This window comes from Myotis yumanensis, unplaced genomic scaffold (genome assembly GCF_028538775.1).
Source record: "Myotis yumanensis isolate MYYU_CA2020_CCGP unplaced genomic scaffold, mMyoYum1.0.hap1 SCAF_17, whole genome shotgun sequence".
NCBI lineage: Eukaryota > Metazoa > Chordata > Mammalia > Chiroptera > Vespertilionidae > Myotis > Myotis yumanensis.
Window position 1 is genome coordinate 9866761 of NW_027223768.1, and position 14653 is coordinate 9881413.

A 14653-nucleotide genomic window follows, 5' to 3' on the forward strand; every position below is an offset into this window, starting at 1 on the left:
TAAGTGGCATTCTGGTGACTATCTCAGGCTCACGTTCATTGTAGTTACCGTGAGTCAGTTTTTTAAGCATAACCAGGTGGGTCTTTGCCCCCTCCAGCAGTGGGCCACCTCCCAGGGTGTAGTGGTCTCATCGAGGTGCTGCCCTCTGAGTCCTGGCAGTGCCAGGCAGCCTCCCTCTCTGACATCACAGCTGCCAGGTCTTGTTCCACCTGCCTGCCCACCTCACCAGACTTGGGCAAGGATGAAATAAGATGATAAGAGTTTTGTAAACCGTGGCATGCCATGCAAACACCAGTGTGACTGCTGTGGGACCAGGCCTGGGAATATGAGAATCCAGCTGCAGCATGGGTGTGGCCGAAAGAGCCAGATGGTGAACATCTGTCACCAAAGCGCAACACTGCTGAGCACCAGTTTACAGGGTATATCCCATGGGACGGAATTGCCTCATGGAAGGTTTATAGTTTGACTTCTCTAGCAGAGTTTATCAAAAAAAGGGCATTCATTGTGCTTGCCATGGCTGGATGGAACCCTGGCCCTTTAAAAACCCGCCAAGGTTTTTAAACCTTGCATGCAGTCATCGTGAACACCAGTGGGTAGAATGACATTTGTGGGACGCAACCCATTTCTCTAGGAGTGGTGATGTACAAGGACTCTTAGGAGCACTGGCTGGTTTCCTCTCTGATGGTCTGTGTTGCCCAGTGAAGTGGCTGTCAGCAGGTCTCAGGTGAAGCCAGATTCACCTGCGCTAATGGGAGGACCATGGAGACGCCAGTGCTCAGTGTGGCCTTTCGGGTTGTCTGAAGTCTTGCTGTCTACCATAATGTCTGGAGAGAATTGGGTTTACAGAGTGGGCTATTGTACTACACTATGTAGCATCTGGCCCTAGGAGAAGACAGAGTTAAGAAGCATAACTGCAGTCACAAAGTGAGGTATGGTAGGAATTTAGAATTCCTAAGCATATAGCTTAGATTAAAATGTTTTCATAGATAAAAATGAAGTGAGGGTCAGTTCCAGTACCAAGTACCCCAGGACTCAGTAGCTAGAGGACAAAGCCTAGCCCCTAGGGAAGGAACGGGGACATACACATGTAGCTACATGGGGTCTTTACTAGCTTGAGTCCCTTTTTCCAGAATCGAAGGCTGAATCTGAATGTAGATAGAGTTTATATGTGAAAGAAAAGGTCGGGAGAATAATCTTACTGCTTAATTATTTATACGTTAATTAAAATGTGTATATTAAATGTGTCAGGCACTGCTGGGCATTGAAAAGGTAAAACCAAAACCAATCCCCATCCTCCTGCGGCTACAGTCTAGGAGGGGGACAGGCATTACTCAGATCCTCATGGATGACTGGCGTGCAATGGTGAGATCCGCATGGAGAGGTCCATGTAGCTGGGGGGCTAAAAACTAGGTTTGACCTGCTTAGGGAAGACTTCTCTGAGGAAGTGATGAGGGGATTGGAATCAGTATGTAGAAAGTAACAAGGCCAAGAGAGAAACGCCTCTTCCCTATTCTGCTTAATTCGAATTCACTTCACCCAACCGCCTCTTCACTGAAACAGACCTAACACCCGGGTGTACAGCCTCCGGAGTGAAGCTGAGCGACTATTGCACTTCAGAGATGAGAGAGTGGGTGGGCTGGCAGGTGTATGTGTGTGCTTGTTACCCGAGACAACCTCGGTGTTTATCCTGTTACAGTACCCCCAGGGGATGAAGACTGTAATTATGGCTCTTTTTTCTGACCTATTAGCACCAGAGGTATAACTTACATCATAGTACTGCATTGTGTGATGCTTCGGTGCTCACAACTCAAAGGTGATTTTTTTTTTAAATATATTTTATTGATTTTTTACAGAGAGGAAGGGAGATAGAGAGTTAGAAACATCGATGAGACAGAAACATCAATCAGCTGCCTCCTGCACACCTCCTACTGGGGATGTGCCCCAACCAAGGTACATGCCCATGACTGGAATCGAACCTGGGACCTTTCGGTCCGCAGGCCGATGCTCTATCCACTGAGCCAAACCGGTTACGGCACAAAGGTGATTTCTGAAGCACTTTGTTACACTTGGGGACAATTCCTAAATGCTCAGACTTCTTTTTCTCCTTACCTTGGAGTCTTGGGCTCTGCAGCTCACTCATACTTTGTCAGGTTTTTCAGCTGGCAGGGCAGCTCAATTAAATTGAGTGTAGATTCCACTGTAGCGTAGGCCAAGGAACACCCCTACCCCCACCTGCACAAACTTTCTTAATATTTGTAATGGAACTGTTGCCATTAATATTGCTTAAGGGCTAGGGTGTTTGCCAAAACCTAGGTATCTGATAGAAGTTTTCTGTTGCTCATCTACAGTAGTGTTACCCAATTATTGAAATCTTTTCCAACTGAAATAAATAAGCTTTTTATCCTCATTTCTGAAATCGGATTCATTAAAAGACCGTGGAGGGGTGCGGGATGATGTAAGTACAATAAGCTTCTTCGTGGCAAGCAATTCCCTAAATGTCTGAGGTCATTAGGAAATTCAGGGCTGGTCCCTATGGTGCATTTAATTTATCCAACATGTTTGAGAGAGGCCGAGATTTTTTTCTAAATGGTATTTGGTTAAATGGCAAATATTGGAGTTTGGGGAAGGGAAGTCTGGCTTGTAGAAAGATACAAAGGAGATCCAAACTAAAAATTCTACCAATCAGATTTTTATTCATTCAACAAAATATTAAGCTCTACTGTGTGCCAGGAACAGTGTAAGATACACAGGGACAATATAGTAAATAAATGCCAAATCTCTGCCTTCATAGAGCTTACAGTCTAGTACAGTGATGGCGAACCTTTTGAGCTCGGCGTGTCAGCATTTTGAAAAACCCTCACTTAACTCTGGTGCCGTGTCACATATAGAAATTTTTTGATATTTGCAACCATAGTAAAACAAAGACTTATATTTTTGATATGTATTTTATATATTTAAATGCCATTTAACAAAGAAAAATCAACCAAAAAATGAGTTCACGTGTCACCTCTGACACGCATGTCATAGGTTTGCCATCACTGGTCTAGTATAAGAGGACAGACAATAAACAAATAGAATATATATGGTAGATGGTGATTAAGCCGAGTAAAGGTAACATGGAGTCCTGGTGAGGGGAGGGTTGCTCTTTTATACGGTGTACTTAGGGACCTCTCCAGGAAGACACTTGACAAAGCAGAAACCTGGGGGGAGGGGGGCCGGGGGCGGTGATAAGGCTGCAAGACAAGAGTACTTGGAGGGTTTGAGAGCACCAGGCAGGCCAGCTTGGCTGCAATAGACGGATGGGCGGTGGGGCGGGCGGGTAGGGAATGAGAGAGAGCAGGTCATGCAGGGTCTACATGCTGATGTAAGGACTGGCTTTGTTCTGAGTGCCACGGGAATCCACTGGAAGGTGTTGAGCAGAAGCGTGATCGCCTGGCAGGAGCAGGACTGCAGTAAAGGTATGAGGTTCTCTTTCAACACCACTTCCCTGTATCTACTTCCTACTTGTGTGCCCTTACCAAGTAGTCATCTTCTAGGCTCTGGGGGTATGAGATGAACGTGGTATGGAGGGGGAGGGAGGGGACTTCCATCTAAACAGCAAGCTCACATTACAATCCATTGAAATTGTGCTAGTGAAAAGTGGATCCGGTAAAAGGTGTTTATTCTGTGGAAAATATCTATATAAAATGTACCTCAGGGAGAAATAAAAAAAGGTTAATTATCAAAAAGTAAGGAACCAGCCCTGACTGGTTTGGCTCAGTGGATGGAGCGTTGGCCTGCAGACTAGAGGGTCCCGGGTTCGATTCCGGCCAAGGGCATGTACCTTGTTTGCGGGCACATCCCCAGTCGGGGGTATGCAGGAGGCAGCTGATCGATGTTTCTCTTTCATCGATGTTTTTAACTCTCTATCCCTCTCCCTTCCTCTCTGTAAAAAATCAATAAAATATATTTAAAAAAAAAAAAGTAAGGAACCAAACTGTTATCGGTGGTGTGTTCTCCATGTCCCCACTGGTTGCCAGTGGAAATGGGCTTCTTGCAATGTAACGAGAAAAGGAATTTTCTAAGACTCACATGGGAGAATGAGTGATACTTACTGGCGTGGAATCAAACCTCTGAGTTTCCAAGATCCCATCTCCCTCTATCCCGCCAAGAAAAAAGCCCATTTTGTCTTCAGCAGAGCTAGGATTAAAGCCAGTGGCCAGGATTTCCACTTCATATCTGCACAGACCAATCCAGCATCAGGCTAGCTTCGCTGTACTCCCAGTGGCAGTCCACTGCGTGCGGGTCTGCATGGCTAGGGCCACAGGGCTATGGAGGGAACACGGGAAAGTGCAGGGAAGCAGGAGCGGAGCAAAAGAAACGAGGAATAGGAGAGAATTCCTTTCGGGAGTTTAACCTTAACATTTTGTGCACTTACAGTGATTTCACCCCCCAGTCCAGTGATTCCCAAAGTGGGCGCTACCGCCCCCTGGTGGGCGCTGCAGCGATCCAGGGGGGCAGTGATGGCCACAGGTGCATTTGGGGGCATATATCTTTCTGTTTAATTGCTATTAAAAGTTTAAAAAAATTAATTTCCAGGGGGCGCTGAGTAATATTTTTTCTGGAAAGGGGGCGGTAGGCCAAATAAGTTTGGGAACCACTGCTCTAGTCAGTGATCCTGCTCCTAGGTTTGACTGACAGGCAAGCACCTTTCCTGCATCAGCCCGACTTTATTGTGTATGTGTCCATCTTCCCCTCCCCCTAGTGGTCTGTAGTGAATGGAATGGTGGTCCCCCGGAGAGTATGAAATTGCAGCTTCCTGGCGAAGCGCCCAGATGTCCATACTTATAATATCTGGCCTCCCTTTTGCTCCTTTCCTCTTATTAACTAGCTAGTGACAAGAGTAACTACACTGTCCCCATGATCTCGAGGTTTAAGGGCATAGGTACCTTCATACCCATACAAACAGAAGACAGCCTCCTTTGACATATAGTGGTGGCGTCTTGTGCTCAACCGTCCACACATACAATCAGTGAATAACTCACAAAAAGTATTTGAGCTCGAGCATCTAGATAAGGCACTTTGTGTTTAATTCTATGCGTTTCTTCAGAATTAATCGAGGTCCGCGGTCTTCTGGTGATCTGAAGCTGTGCCGGCTGCAGCTTTAGTGGGTTGACCTAGGAAACCGTCAGAGTGCCACCGTTCTGAGTAGACTCCTTGCTGTGCTCTGCCCACCTGTCCACGTGCATTCTGACTTCTCAGTAAACTTCCCACAGCATGACCAGTGGGGACGACCTGGGTGGCCTTTGTGTCCATGGCCACAGCCTAGGTACCCACCTGTGTCATACAAAGAGGAGAGGGAAAAACACCATCAGAGTGAAGTCCAGCGGTTACCATGGAAATTAAAACTCCTGGCAACAGCCGAAACCGGTTTGGCTCAGTGGATAGAGCGTCGGCCTGCGGACTGAAAGGTCCCGGGTTCGATTCCAGTCAAGGGCATGTACCTTGGTTGTGGGCACATCCCCAATAGGACATGTGCAGGAGGCAGCTGATGGATGTTTCTCTCTCATTGATGTTTCTAACTCTCTATCCCTCTCCCTTCCTCTCTGTAAAAAATCAATAAAATATATTTTAAAAAAAACAAACAAAAAAAACTCCTGGCAACATTCCAACTCCTGGATGTGAAAACATCTAATAAAAACCTGGTGAGGGGAACAAACTATCAGATGCCCCTGTAGTCAGGAGGACTCCCAGGACTGATGACAGCAAATAAAGTAAGGTTAGCTGAAGTTCTGAGAAGTGTTATTTTAACATTGTGCTAACTCAAGGAGATGAACTGGTTTGGATTTTAACTCTGAAATAATACAATTAAAAGAGAAGGATAGAGTAGTGGAAATAAAAAGGAAGATAGATCCTAAAATGTTTATAGGAAAGGGTGCAAAAGCCACACTTAAGGCCCACCATTGGAGTAAGGACACAATAGAATGCTTTTAAAAACAGATCTCTTGCCTGAGCTGACCCCTTACCCCTGAGAAAAGAGTCAGACCTGGTTCAATTGGTTTAATCACGCCCCATCCCTGCCTGGTTTGGAACTTCTTTAACCCTTTACTAGTAAAAGGAACAGGATGGGTTAACATTTGTTATCCTGCCAGGCTGCTGGAAAGGGCAGAATGGGAAATCAAGCATCCAGGGATAAGCAGGGCTCATGGGATTGGTGAACTGTATCAAAATGAAAAGAGCTCAGAACTTGTAAGCTTGCTGTTTCAGTGTTCAGAACAAAGAAGCTTTAAATGAAAGTTCTAGAACTGGTACTTGTATCCACAGACTATATTCTTTCTTTCTTTTTGTTTTGTTAATCCTCACACAGGGATATTCCTCCATTGATTCTGGGAGAGTGGAAAAGAGGGAAAGACAGAGAGAAACATCGATGTGAGAGAAACATCGATTGGCTGCTTCCCACATGCCCCGGGCCAGGGAGGAGTCTGCAACCAAGGTACATGCCCTTGACTGGAATTGAACCTGGGACCCTTTGGTCCACAGGCCAGCGCTCCATCCACTGAGCCAAACCAGCCAGGGCCACAAACTGTATTTCTTAGAAACAAAGCCGAAGGCAGAATATCCCAGACTTAGTGTCCGTACTAATTCCCATTGCTGGGAGATGGTCCCAGAGGGGAAGGACTTTCAAGAGCGACCGGCCCTCCTTACCTGGCATGGTGCCCCCACAGGCACAGCGAGCAGTTTTCTGGCCTCCACTGGAGCAGAACGTGCAGCAGTGAAACACGCCCTGGTGTGAATGGTGCCTTTTCCTCACGGTCACAGTGAATGGTGAGCCCTTCAGTGTTCAGACCAAGAGCAAAGAACAGCACCTTATGTATGAGTCAACAGGGATGTGCTGAGCATCGATGTGCTAAATGGAGTGCAAGTCACAGGGCCTGCCCTTAGAGGGAAACACTCGGGGACAAGAGCTAGCTGGGCGCTCAGCTGGGTGGGCCACATACAAAGGCAGTGACAGCCGGGAGTCTGTGCTGCCCTAATAACACCTAGAACACGTGACACACTGGTAAACCCTGTCTGTGCTTCCATGTCACCGACTCGGCCTCTGGCTTCTCCATTCTCGAGGAATCTCGGGTAATTAGCGGAGCACCACAACCACAGGCCCGGACATCCTGTGGTTCTTCCTCCAGTTTCTCAGCCTCACACGTCCTCCCTCACAGACTGAGCTACCTCCTTCCCTTCCACCCCTCCATCCTGGACATACTTGTGTACCCACCCATTTATCCTGGGACAGTGAAGAGATTTGCAAGGGAGAAAGGTTAAGAGCGTGGTTAATAATTCTGAAGTTAGAAACTCCTACCTGCCCCCCTTCCTTCAAGGATAACCTCCATTCTCCAGTTTCTAGCCCATGTTAAGCAATAACTATTCAGTAAGTGTTGCTATGTGCCTACCCCTATGTGAACCACGCAGTCGGAAAGTACCAAGTCGAGAGTCTGGCACCTTAAAGACTTTCAGATGTTAAGTCTCTCTGCCTTTAAAGAATTTACAATCTATTTTAAAAATAACTTGGAGTTTTAAAAAATGGGGTCAGATTCTGATTTTGCTCTGCAGGTACGGTATGCTTTGACACATTTGGTGTCTCAGTCTAATCCAGCGGTTCTCAACCTGTGGGTCGCGACCCCTTTGGGGGTCGAACAACCCTTTCACAGGGGTCGCCTAAGACCATTGGAAAACACATGTATAATTACATATTGTTTTTGTGATTAATCACTATGCTTTAATTATATTCAATTTGTAACAATGAAATTGGGGGTCACCACAACATGAGGAACTTTATTAAAGGGTCGCGGCATTAGGAAGGTTGAGAACCACTGGTCTAATCAGATGATGATCTCCATACCTAAAAATGGTTTGGAGGAAAAATGAAATAAATGTATGCAAAAACACCTAACCCACTCTGGCACACTAGTTAGGCAAGCAACGTGTGGCTAGGGAACAATGAATCTTCTGGTGCAAAGACCACAGGCCTGACATGTCATGACTCTATGGTATTTGTGTCCCGTCAGTGTTAATTTCTGATTGGGGGGAACCTCTGATTACTCAAATGTAAGCAGAGAGATTCTGCTGGACATGTTGAGTATGGCCCAAGTTTTTAAAAATTCATCATCTCTAACCAGAAACTGTTAATTTGTCTGTGGAGGTGGTATGGTAACCATGGTAACAATGAAGCATATATGTCAACAGAGAACCACATGGGCAGCAGACAGATGACTAGGCAGTTGAAAGGAGAGGGTGTATGTCTCCCAATCGTATTCCAGTAAGTCCACCATCTGGCCATCGTCCAAACAAAGCTGGAAAATCCTGAGCCAGATTATATTTCTTGAGTGTGTATTCTTGTCTGCTAGCAGATTGCCCCCTGTGATTAAGGCATCTTTCCCAAATTCAGAGTTCCAACAAGCCAACTGGGAGAATGATGAAATACAAGCATCACTGCCCAGAGGTAAAACGGGGCTCGAGAATTCTTAGTCACCAGCATCCTCTGGTAAGAATGAGTCACAAAATCTGGGGCACTTCTAAAGGGAAGGGCAGTAAGAAAGAAGAGAATCCTATTCAGTCCCTCTATACAGCTGATGCTATGAGAGAGGTGTCCATATCCGAAGGAGACAGAACCCACGAGGGCCGGGGGAAAGGAGCTCAGGGAAGCGTACGCACAGGTCTCACTCACCTGCACGTGCTGCTCTTTGACACAGACCAACACCTTGTAGATGCCAGGCTCCTTGGGGGTGTAGGAAACGCCGTACGTCCCGTCCTTGTTGTCTTGCACCACTGTTCTGACTGGACTGGACGGAGATAAGAGTCCCAAAAAGCCACTCACTCTCACAGCCTGCTTCAGTGCCCACTATTGTAGGATGGAAACTACACCATTAAATTCAACCAAATTTTAAATGTCCCCCAAACAGGGTGCTGCTTCCCCTTGTTTCAGAAATTAATTTCACAACAGAAGGAAGCAAAATAGATGCTAAAGTAATCTGCTGTGTGGATGAATTCCTTGAAGACCTTACGGCTCTGCTGTGCCCTCCTGTACTCTGTCCTTCCCTTCCCTCGCCGGAGCCACATAGCTCGGCTCCCGATACCATTGAGTAGCCAAGAGGGGCTGAATTTTGAGAAGGGCACCATTCGGCCAAATATAGACTATTTTTCACTCTATTCAAAGCTTGGGATGAAGACAATCGGGCAGATCAGACCTTTGGGAGAGAACTGCATATAGGCATAAAGCCCACACAAGAAAACACATCTGGTCCAATTGGTCCTATCATTTTTAGCACCACAGGGAGGCAGACGGTAACCACTGCCGTTACCACTCCACTATTACTATAGACCTCAAGCTTCCAGTGTCATCGCCCAGGACACATGACTGTGTGGTACAGACCTGTCTTTCTTATCTTTAGGGACAACTGCGACTTGAATGTTGTCTCCTCCCCTGCCCATGCTCTCTCCCGCTGCATCCTTGCAAAGCAGGGTGAAAGAGGCTGTCTGTTTCTCCGGGGCTCTGTGCAGATCTGCAAGAGAAACACGCAGTCCTCACCTTCATGACCAATGTGGTGACTACCTCCCCAGCTCAGACACCGTCTTGCTTTTTCTCTTAGAACAAAAGGTTGTGCTTCCTGTGCATGGTGGTCACCCTGTTCCCTTTCTTCTCTCTTCCCGTTCTGTCTGCCAGCGCCTGCCTCCTGGGATTCTCTCGTTCTCTCTCGCAGCAGCTGTTTTTGGGTCACAGAATCCTGGACCTTAACATCAGCCCCAAGGAAGCTTTGAAAATATTCAGGATTGGCCTAAGTGTTCAGAGAAGAAAACCTCCAGACCCTGTGAGGGAGCTGGTATCCCCAACACTACCCTCTCTCAGCTGCATATACTGCCAGAATAGGCTTGGACTCCATGCTAAGAGCCTCTACAATGTGGTAGTTCATGCCAAGGTGCTGGGATATTCAACAGCAAGGACACAATAGAACTTTAATAGAAAAAAATAATTGGACCTCTTGCCTGAGTGGATCCCCTTCCCCCAAGAAAAGCGCCAGACCTGTTTCTGTTAGTTTAATCATCCACCCTCTACCCACCCCATCCCTGCAGCCCCAGTCCAGCAGTCAGATGAATGGGTTCAGGATCTACTATGAGGTCTATGGAGGGTCTAAGAACCTCCTCAAATTGCCCGAGGTAGTGGGTGTTTCTTGGGAAAGAGCGTTCTCAAAGGGACCTGTGACCTCCAAACAGTTCCCAGTTCCTGTGCCGAGTCAGGAGGACTCCAGGATACAGCCTTCCTGTCAGGGCTGATCTGTGACATATACGTGTGAACACCATGCTTCTTTCAGAACAGAACACTGTGGTCGATGATTGTCTTCCCCTACTGACTGAAATGCCTACTGTCTTCTTTTAAATGCCAATGGGAACCAAAAAGGACCTAGAGAGTAAACCATAATCCCTCCCTCCTCTGAAACTCTTCAGAACTGGATCAAAGCAATCTGGGGCCTGCCTGCTCCCTTCCAAGCACTCCGGATCCCACCCTGCCCTGAAGTCTACGCTGTTATCTCCGAGGGGTACCATCTCAGCCTTGTCTTCTAATAGAAAGAGCATGATCCTTGAGGTCCTGGGTGGTGACTACATTTCTCAACTGGAAAAGGACCAAGCCTCACGCCTGCAAGGGACAGTAACTGTACCCTGACCAGAACAGATCGAAAGAAAAGGGCAAGGAAGGGGGTCATTGTCCTTTAGTAAACTGGCCAGTGGGGAGCTCCTCCTAGCTGAACAGAGGGAGGCCTTGATGAAAAGCTACACATCTTTAAACACCACGTCCCTGGCCACTGCCCCCTCGGTGCCAATGGGCAGTGCGTCCCTACCTTTTCCTTGAAGGACACATTTGGCTGGATCGACCTCTTTGGTATTGATGGCGCCATAAACTTCATAGCCGCGGCACCGGCCCGCTTTCTCCTGAGGAGAGAAGCATATCTTATCGCTCACTCTGGGACGGGCACTGTACTCGACTTGGTTCAGCTTCGTGAGCCGCTCCACTACCACCCCCTTGGTGATGAGAATCTCCAAGTCACTGCCACTGGTCAGCAAGTGCTCGGTGAACTCCACTCCAGTGCGCATGTCTGCCAGCAGCTGCTCCAGCTGTGCCTTCTGCAGCTGCAGGGAGTTCTCCTGCTGGGCCCGTATGTCTTCCAGCTGCTTCAGCAGCTTGTCCCGGTGCTCTTCGATGGCCCTGATGTAGCCCTCGGAGAATGTTCGGATATCGGCTGCCACGGCCTCCACCCGCTGCTGGAGGGCACCGTTTGTCTCTTTGACCTGGGCCAGGGCTTCCTCCAGGGCCTCCACGCGGGGCTGGGTGTTTTTGAGGAGTTCCCGCACGGAGTCCCCATGCTTGTGGATAACGTTGCTGGTGAAGTCACAGGGGTGCTCCCGGTGCGCCCCCACCACGCAGTCTCGGCACACAGGCTGGTCGCACAGCTCACAGAACAGCCTCAGCTCCTCCGCAGGGTGAGCAGGACACAGGATGGCTTTCCCAACCCGGCTGTAGCCCTTCAGGTCTTTGAGGTCCACCATGGTGTGGTAAGTGGTCTTCTTCTGCCTCCTGGGGGCAAGCAGAGTCAGGGACAGGAAATGAGGGGACCATTCCAGTTGGGAAACAGCCCAGCAGTTGTAAGAGCATGGTCTCTGAAGTCAGACAAACCTGAGATCAATTCCTTGCTCCAACCTCTGACTAACTACATGATCCTCTCTGATCCCAGTCCCTCATCTGTGCAGTGGGGACAGTGCGTACCTGAGAGGGCTGTTGTACGGGATACATAGTAAACTAGGGCTCTCTGGCTCAGGGCATGGTGTTGCAGCACTAAGTCTACATCTTAGAACTTTCCCCAAAGAGTTAAATTGGCAAGTTTAGACAAGAGCCACAGCCTCTTCCTCTTCCAGCAAGCTAGAGGTGAGAGCACGGTGAAAACCCAGCCCAAATGGCACGGCAGTAAACCCCGGGCCACTGAAAAGCAGCCAGCTGGCCCCAGAAGCCTCCCTCAGCTTTTATCTAAGGCAGTGATGGCGAACCTTTTGAGCTCGGCGTTTTGAAAACCCTAACTTAACTCTGGTGCCGTGTCACATATAGAAATTTTTTTATATTTGCAACCACAGTAAAACAAAGATTTATATTTTTGATATTTATTTTATATATTTAAATGCCATTTAACAAAGAAAAATCAACCAAAAAAATGAGTTCGCATGTCACCTCTGACACGCGTGTCATAGGTTCGCCATTACTGATCTAAGGTGTTGGTAGAGCATTTCCTTTGACCAGTGCCTATATCACCCAACGCAGCAAGCTAGAATTTTCCTCAAGAGTTATCAACATTAGCCCTGACCGGTTTGGCTCGGTGGATAGAGCGTCGGCCTTCGGACTCAAGGGTCCCAGGTTCGAGTCCGGTCAAGGGCATGTACCTTGGTTGCAGGCACATCCCCAGTGGGGAGCGTGCAGGAGACAGCTGATCGATGTTTCTCTCTCATTGATGTTTCTGACTCTCTGTCCCTCTCCCTTCCTCTCTGTAGAAAATCAATAAAATATATTTTTTAAAAAAAGAGTTATCAACATTAGAAAGAGTGAAATCAATGATCAGAATCAAAGCTCTTTGAATTCCTCTTCTCTGTAGCTCTCCGGAGATTCAGGGGAACCCCTGGGAAGCCATGGTGCCTGTTGGGGCAGAGGAGCTGCTGCAGAGAAAACAGGGTCAGCTGTTTAGCTGGCAGCAAGACAGTCAGAGTTACAAGTTAAAAATAGACCGGAGACTACTAACTTGTTCTGTGGGTGAGGCCAGAGAATAAATGGAAGGCAGAACTTAAAAACTGCTTGACGCTAACCCTAAAACCCTGGTTATTTTTCATTCTGATGTGTTGGAACGAGCCCCGGGGTGCTCCCTGTGACTTCACCTTACACTGGGAAGGTAGCATGGACTAGCAGAAAGCAGATCTGGATTTAAAAGTCAGTTGTTACATGTTACTTACCAACTGTGGGGCTGTGGCAAGTCACATATTGCGAAGCTAGTTCCTTCAATAAATAGGGGTGGAAGCAGTGCCTACTTTTTTAATAAGAGGTGCAAGGATCAAATGAGACTGAGGCAGGAGCCATGCTATTCTATTCATTCTCTTTCCCCAGCACCCAGTGCAATGACCCAGCATGCAAATGACTGGTGAGCCAAGGACACCGTGAGCCTGCTTTGCAAACTGAGAAGGACTATGCAAGCCTTTGATGCTGTCATTACTACAGGTATTATCTAAGGCTGCAGGAATATACGACTATTCTGGAGTATTTGCTCTCAGACTGTAGGTTGCTCTTTGACCTCCCATGGCATTTGAGAAAACTTTCCTTTCCATCTGCTCACCAAGGAGGGATGTCTGTCTTGACACCTCTCTCTCCTCTGCGCATAAGCCACACGAGGTAGGGGTATCCCATCTTTACCTATGGGCCTGGCAGCAGAAATGGCAGAGATTGGCTTTGCAGGTCTGACACCTCTTCTCCACGTCCCTGTCGCTGCACAGGTCACACACCAGGCCCTGGCCTTCCCCACACAGACTCTCCAGCATCACATCGTTCATGGCCAGGTGGTCTATGGTTAAAGCTTTCACTCCACCCACGGGCAGGTCCACCTGCGCATCACACACTGGGCAGAGGATGCCGGTCTGCGGCCGAAGGCCGGGTGGCTTGAGTTCCTGGAATAGTGACCCCTCAGAGCTTGTGTCAGCGTCTCCCCCTCGGATGTCCACTATTGAGAAGGGTTCCAGCTGCTCCAAACAGGTGGTGCAAACTGTGTGCAAACAAGGCAGGAGCCTGGGGGCTTGGAAAAGCCCCATGCACGAAGGGCAGTGCGTCTTGCCGGAGTTCCCAAGGGCAGGCCCACTGGGGAGTTTGCCCATGAAGCCCAGCAGCGGCTTCCTCTTTTCTGACATATTCCCCACGTTTATGCCCAGTATCAGAAAAGGCCCCGGGCAGCTCTGCAAGGAAGTAGTTGATTAAGCCCACCCAAAGCGAAAGCTCCCGGAACGTGAACAGAGACCATGGGGAACCGCTCTCCAGCAAGTAAAAGGGCAAACGGGGGGAGGATTCCTCCGAGGGAGGACCCGCAGCTCTGCTCAGGAGTGCCCCCTCCTCTCCACGGCATCCCATGCCAGACAGGCCCACGCCCGCCTCTGCCCCCCAAATCCTTCCCGGAAGCGCTTCCAGGTCCAGGTCTGGCACTAGTCTCGCTGCTTCCTCCTGGACAGGGAGGGCCCTGCACCTCTCTACCCCCTCCCTCCCTCCCGCCCCACTGGTCCCGCACCCGACACGCGACAAGAAACCCCCTCGCCCCCGGTGATGAGGTAGGGGGCCTCCCGCTCCTTCCCCCGACCCGGTCCTGGGGGGGAGGGCACACAGCGGGCCGGGACGTGGCGAGTCCGCACCAGCTCCTCGGCGGCCACAGCCTCCCCAAGTTTGGACCCCAGGTGCTGAAAGGCTCCGGCCCCTCCTCGCACCAATCCCAGCCCTCCACTTAGGAGCGTCCAATCACCGTCCGAGAGGGGCGGCCCGAGGCCCCCACCGCCCTCTAGATTGACACCACCAGCACCCAATAAGCTTTGGAAATCCCACATCGCCTGTCCACTCAGG

General features: G+C 48.8%; 1 protein-coding gene across 2 annotated transcripts; it reads right to left on the reverse strand.

Moving 5' to 3' along the window:
- Nucleotides 1-2656: 2656 nt before the first annotated feature.
- On the reverse strand, nucleotides 2657-14258 carry TRIM45 (tripartite motif containing 45). Of its 2 annotated transcripts, none has more exons than XM_070397396.1 (6): nucleotides 13469-14258; nucleotides 10866-11599; nucleotides 9404-9533; nucleotides 8699-8813; nucleotides 6685-6845; nucleotides 2657-5316 (listed from the first exon to the last, which is right to left on the reverse strand). In XM_070397396.1, the coding sequence occupies exons 1-6, from the start codon at nucleotides 13954-13956 to the stop codon at nucleotides 5238-5240; spliced, it is 1707 nt and encodes a 568-aa protein (XP_070253497.1). In that variant the 5' UTR covers nucleotides 13957-14258; the 3' UTR covers nucleotides 2657-5237. The 2 variants fall into 2 exon arrangements, with proteins under 2 accessions (XP_070253497.1, XP_070253496.1); XM_070397395.1 differs by having other exon boundaries at nucleotides 2658-5316; nucleotides 6685-6811.
- Nucleotides 14259-14653: the final 395 nt, after the last annotated feature.

Excerpts from the sequence above, each read along its gene's own strand:
- TRIM45 (XM_070397395.1), bottom strand. The coding sequence starts at position 13,956 with ATGTCAGAAAAGAGGAAGCCGCTGCTGGGCTTCATGGGCAAACTCCCC. Across the intron at positions 11,600-13,468 it reads TTCTGCTGCCAGGCCCATAG|GAGGCAGAAGAAGACCACTT; the intron begins GTAAAGATGGGA and ends GCTTGCCCCCAG. Across the intron at positions 9,534-10,865 it reads ATGTGTCCTTCAAGGAAAAG|ATCTGCACAGAGCCCCGGAG; the intron begins GTAGGGACGCAC and ends TTTCTCTTGCAG.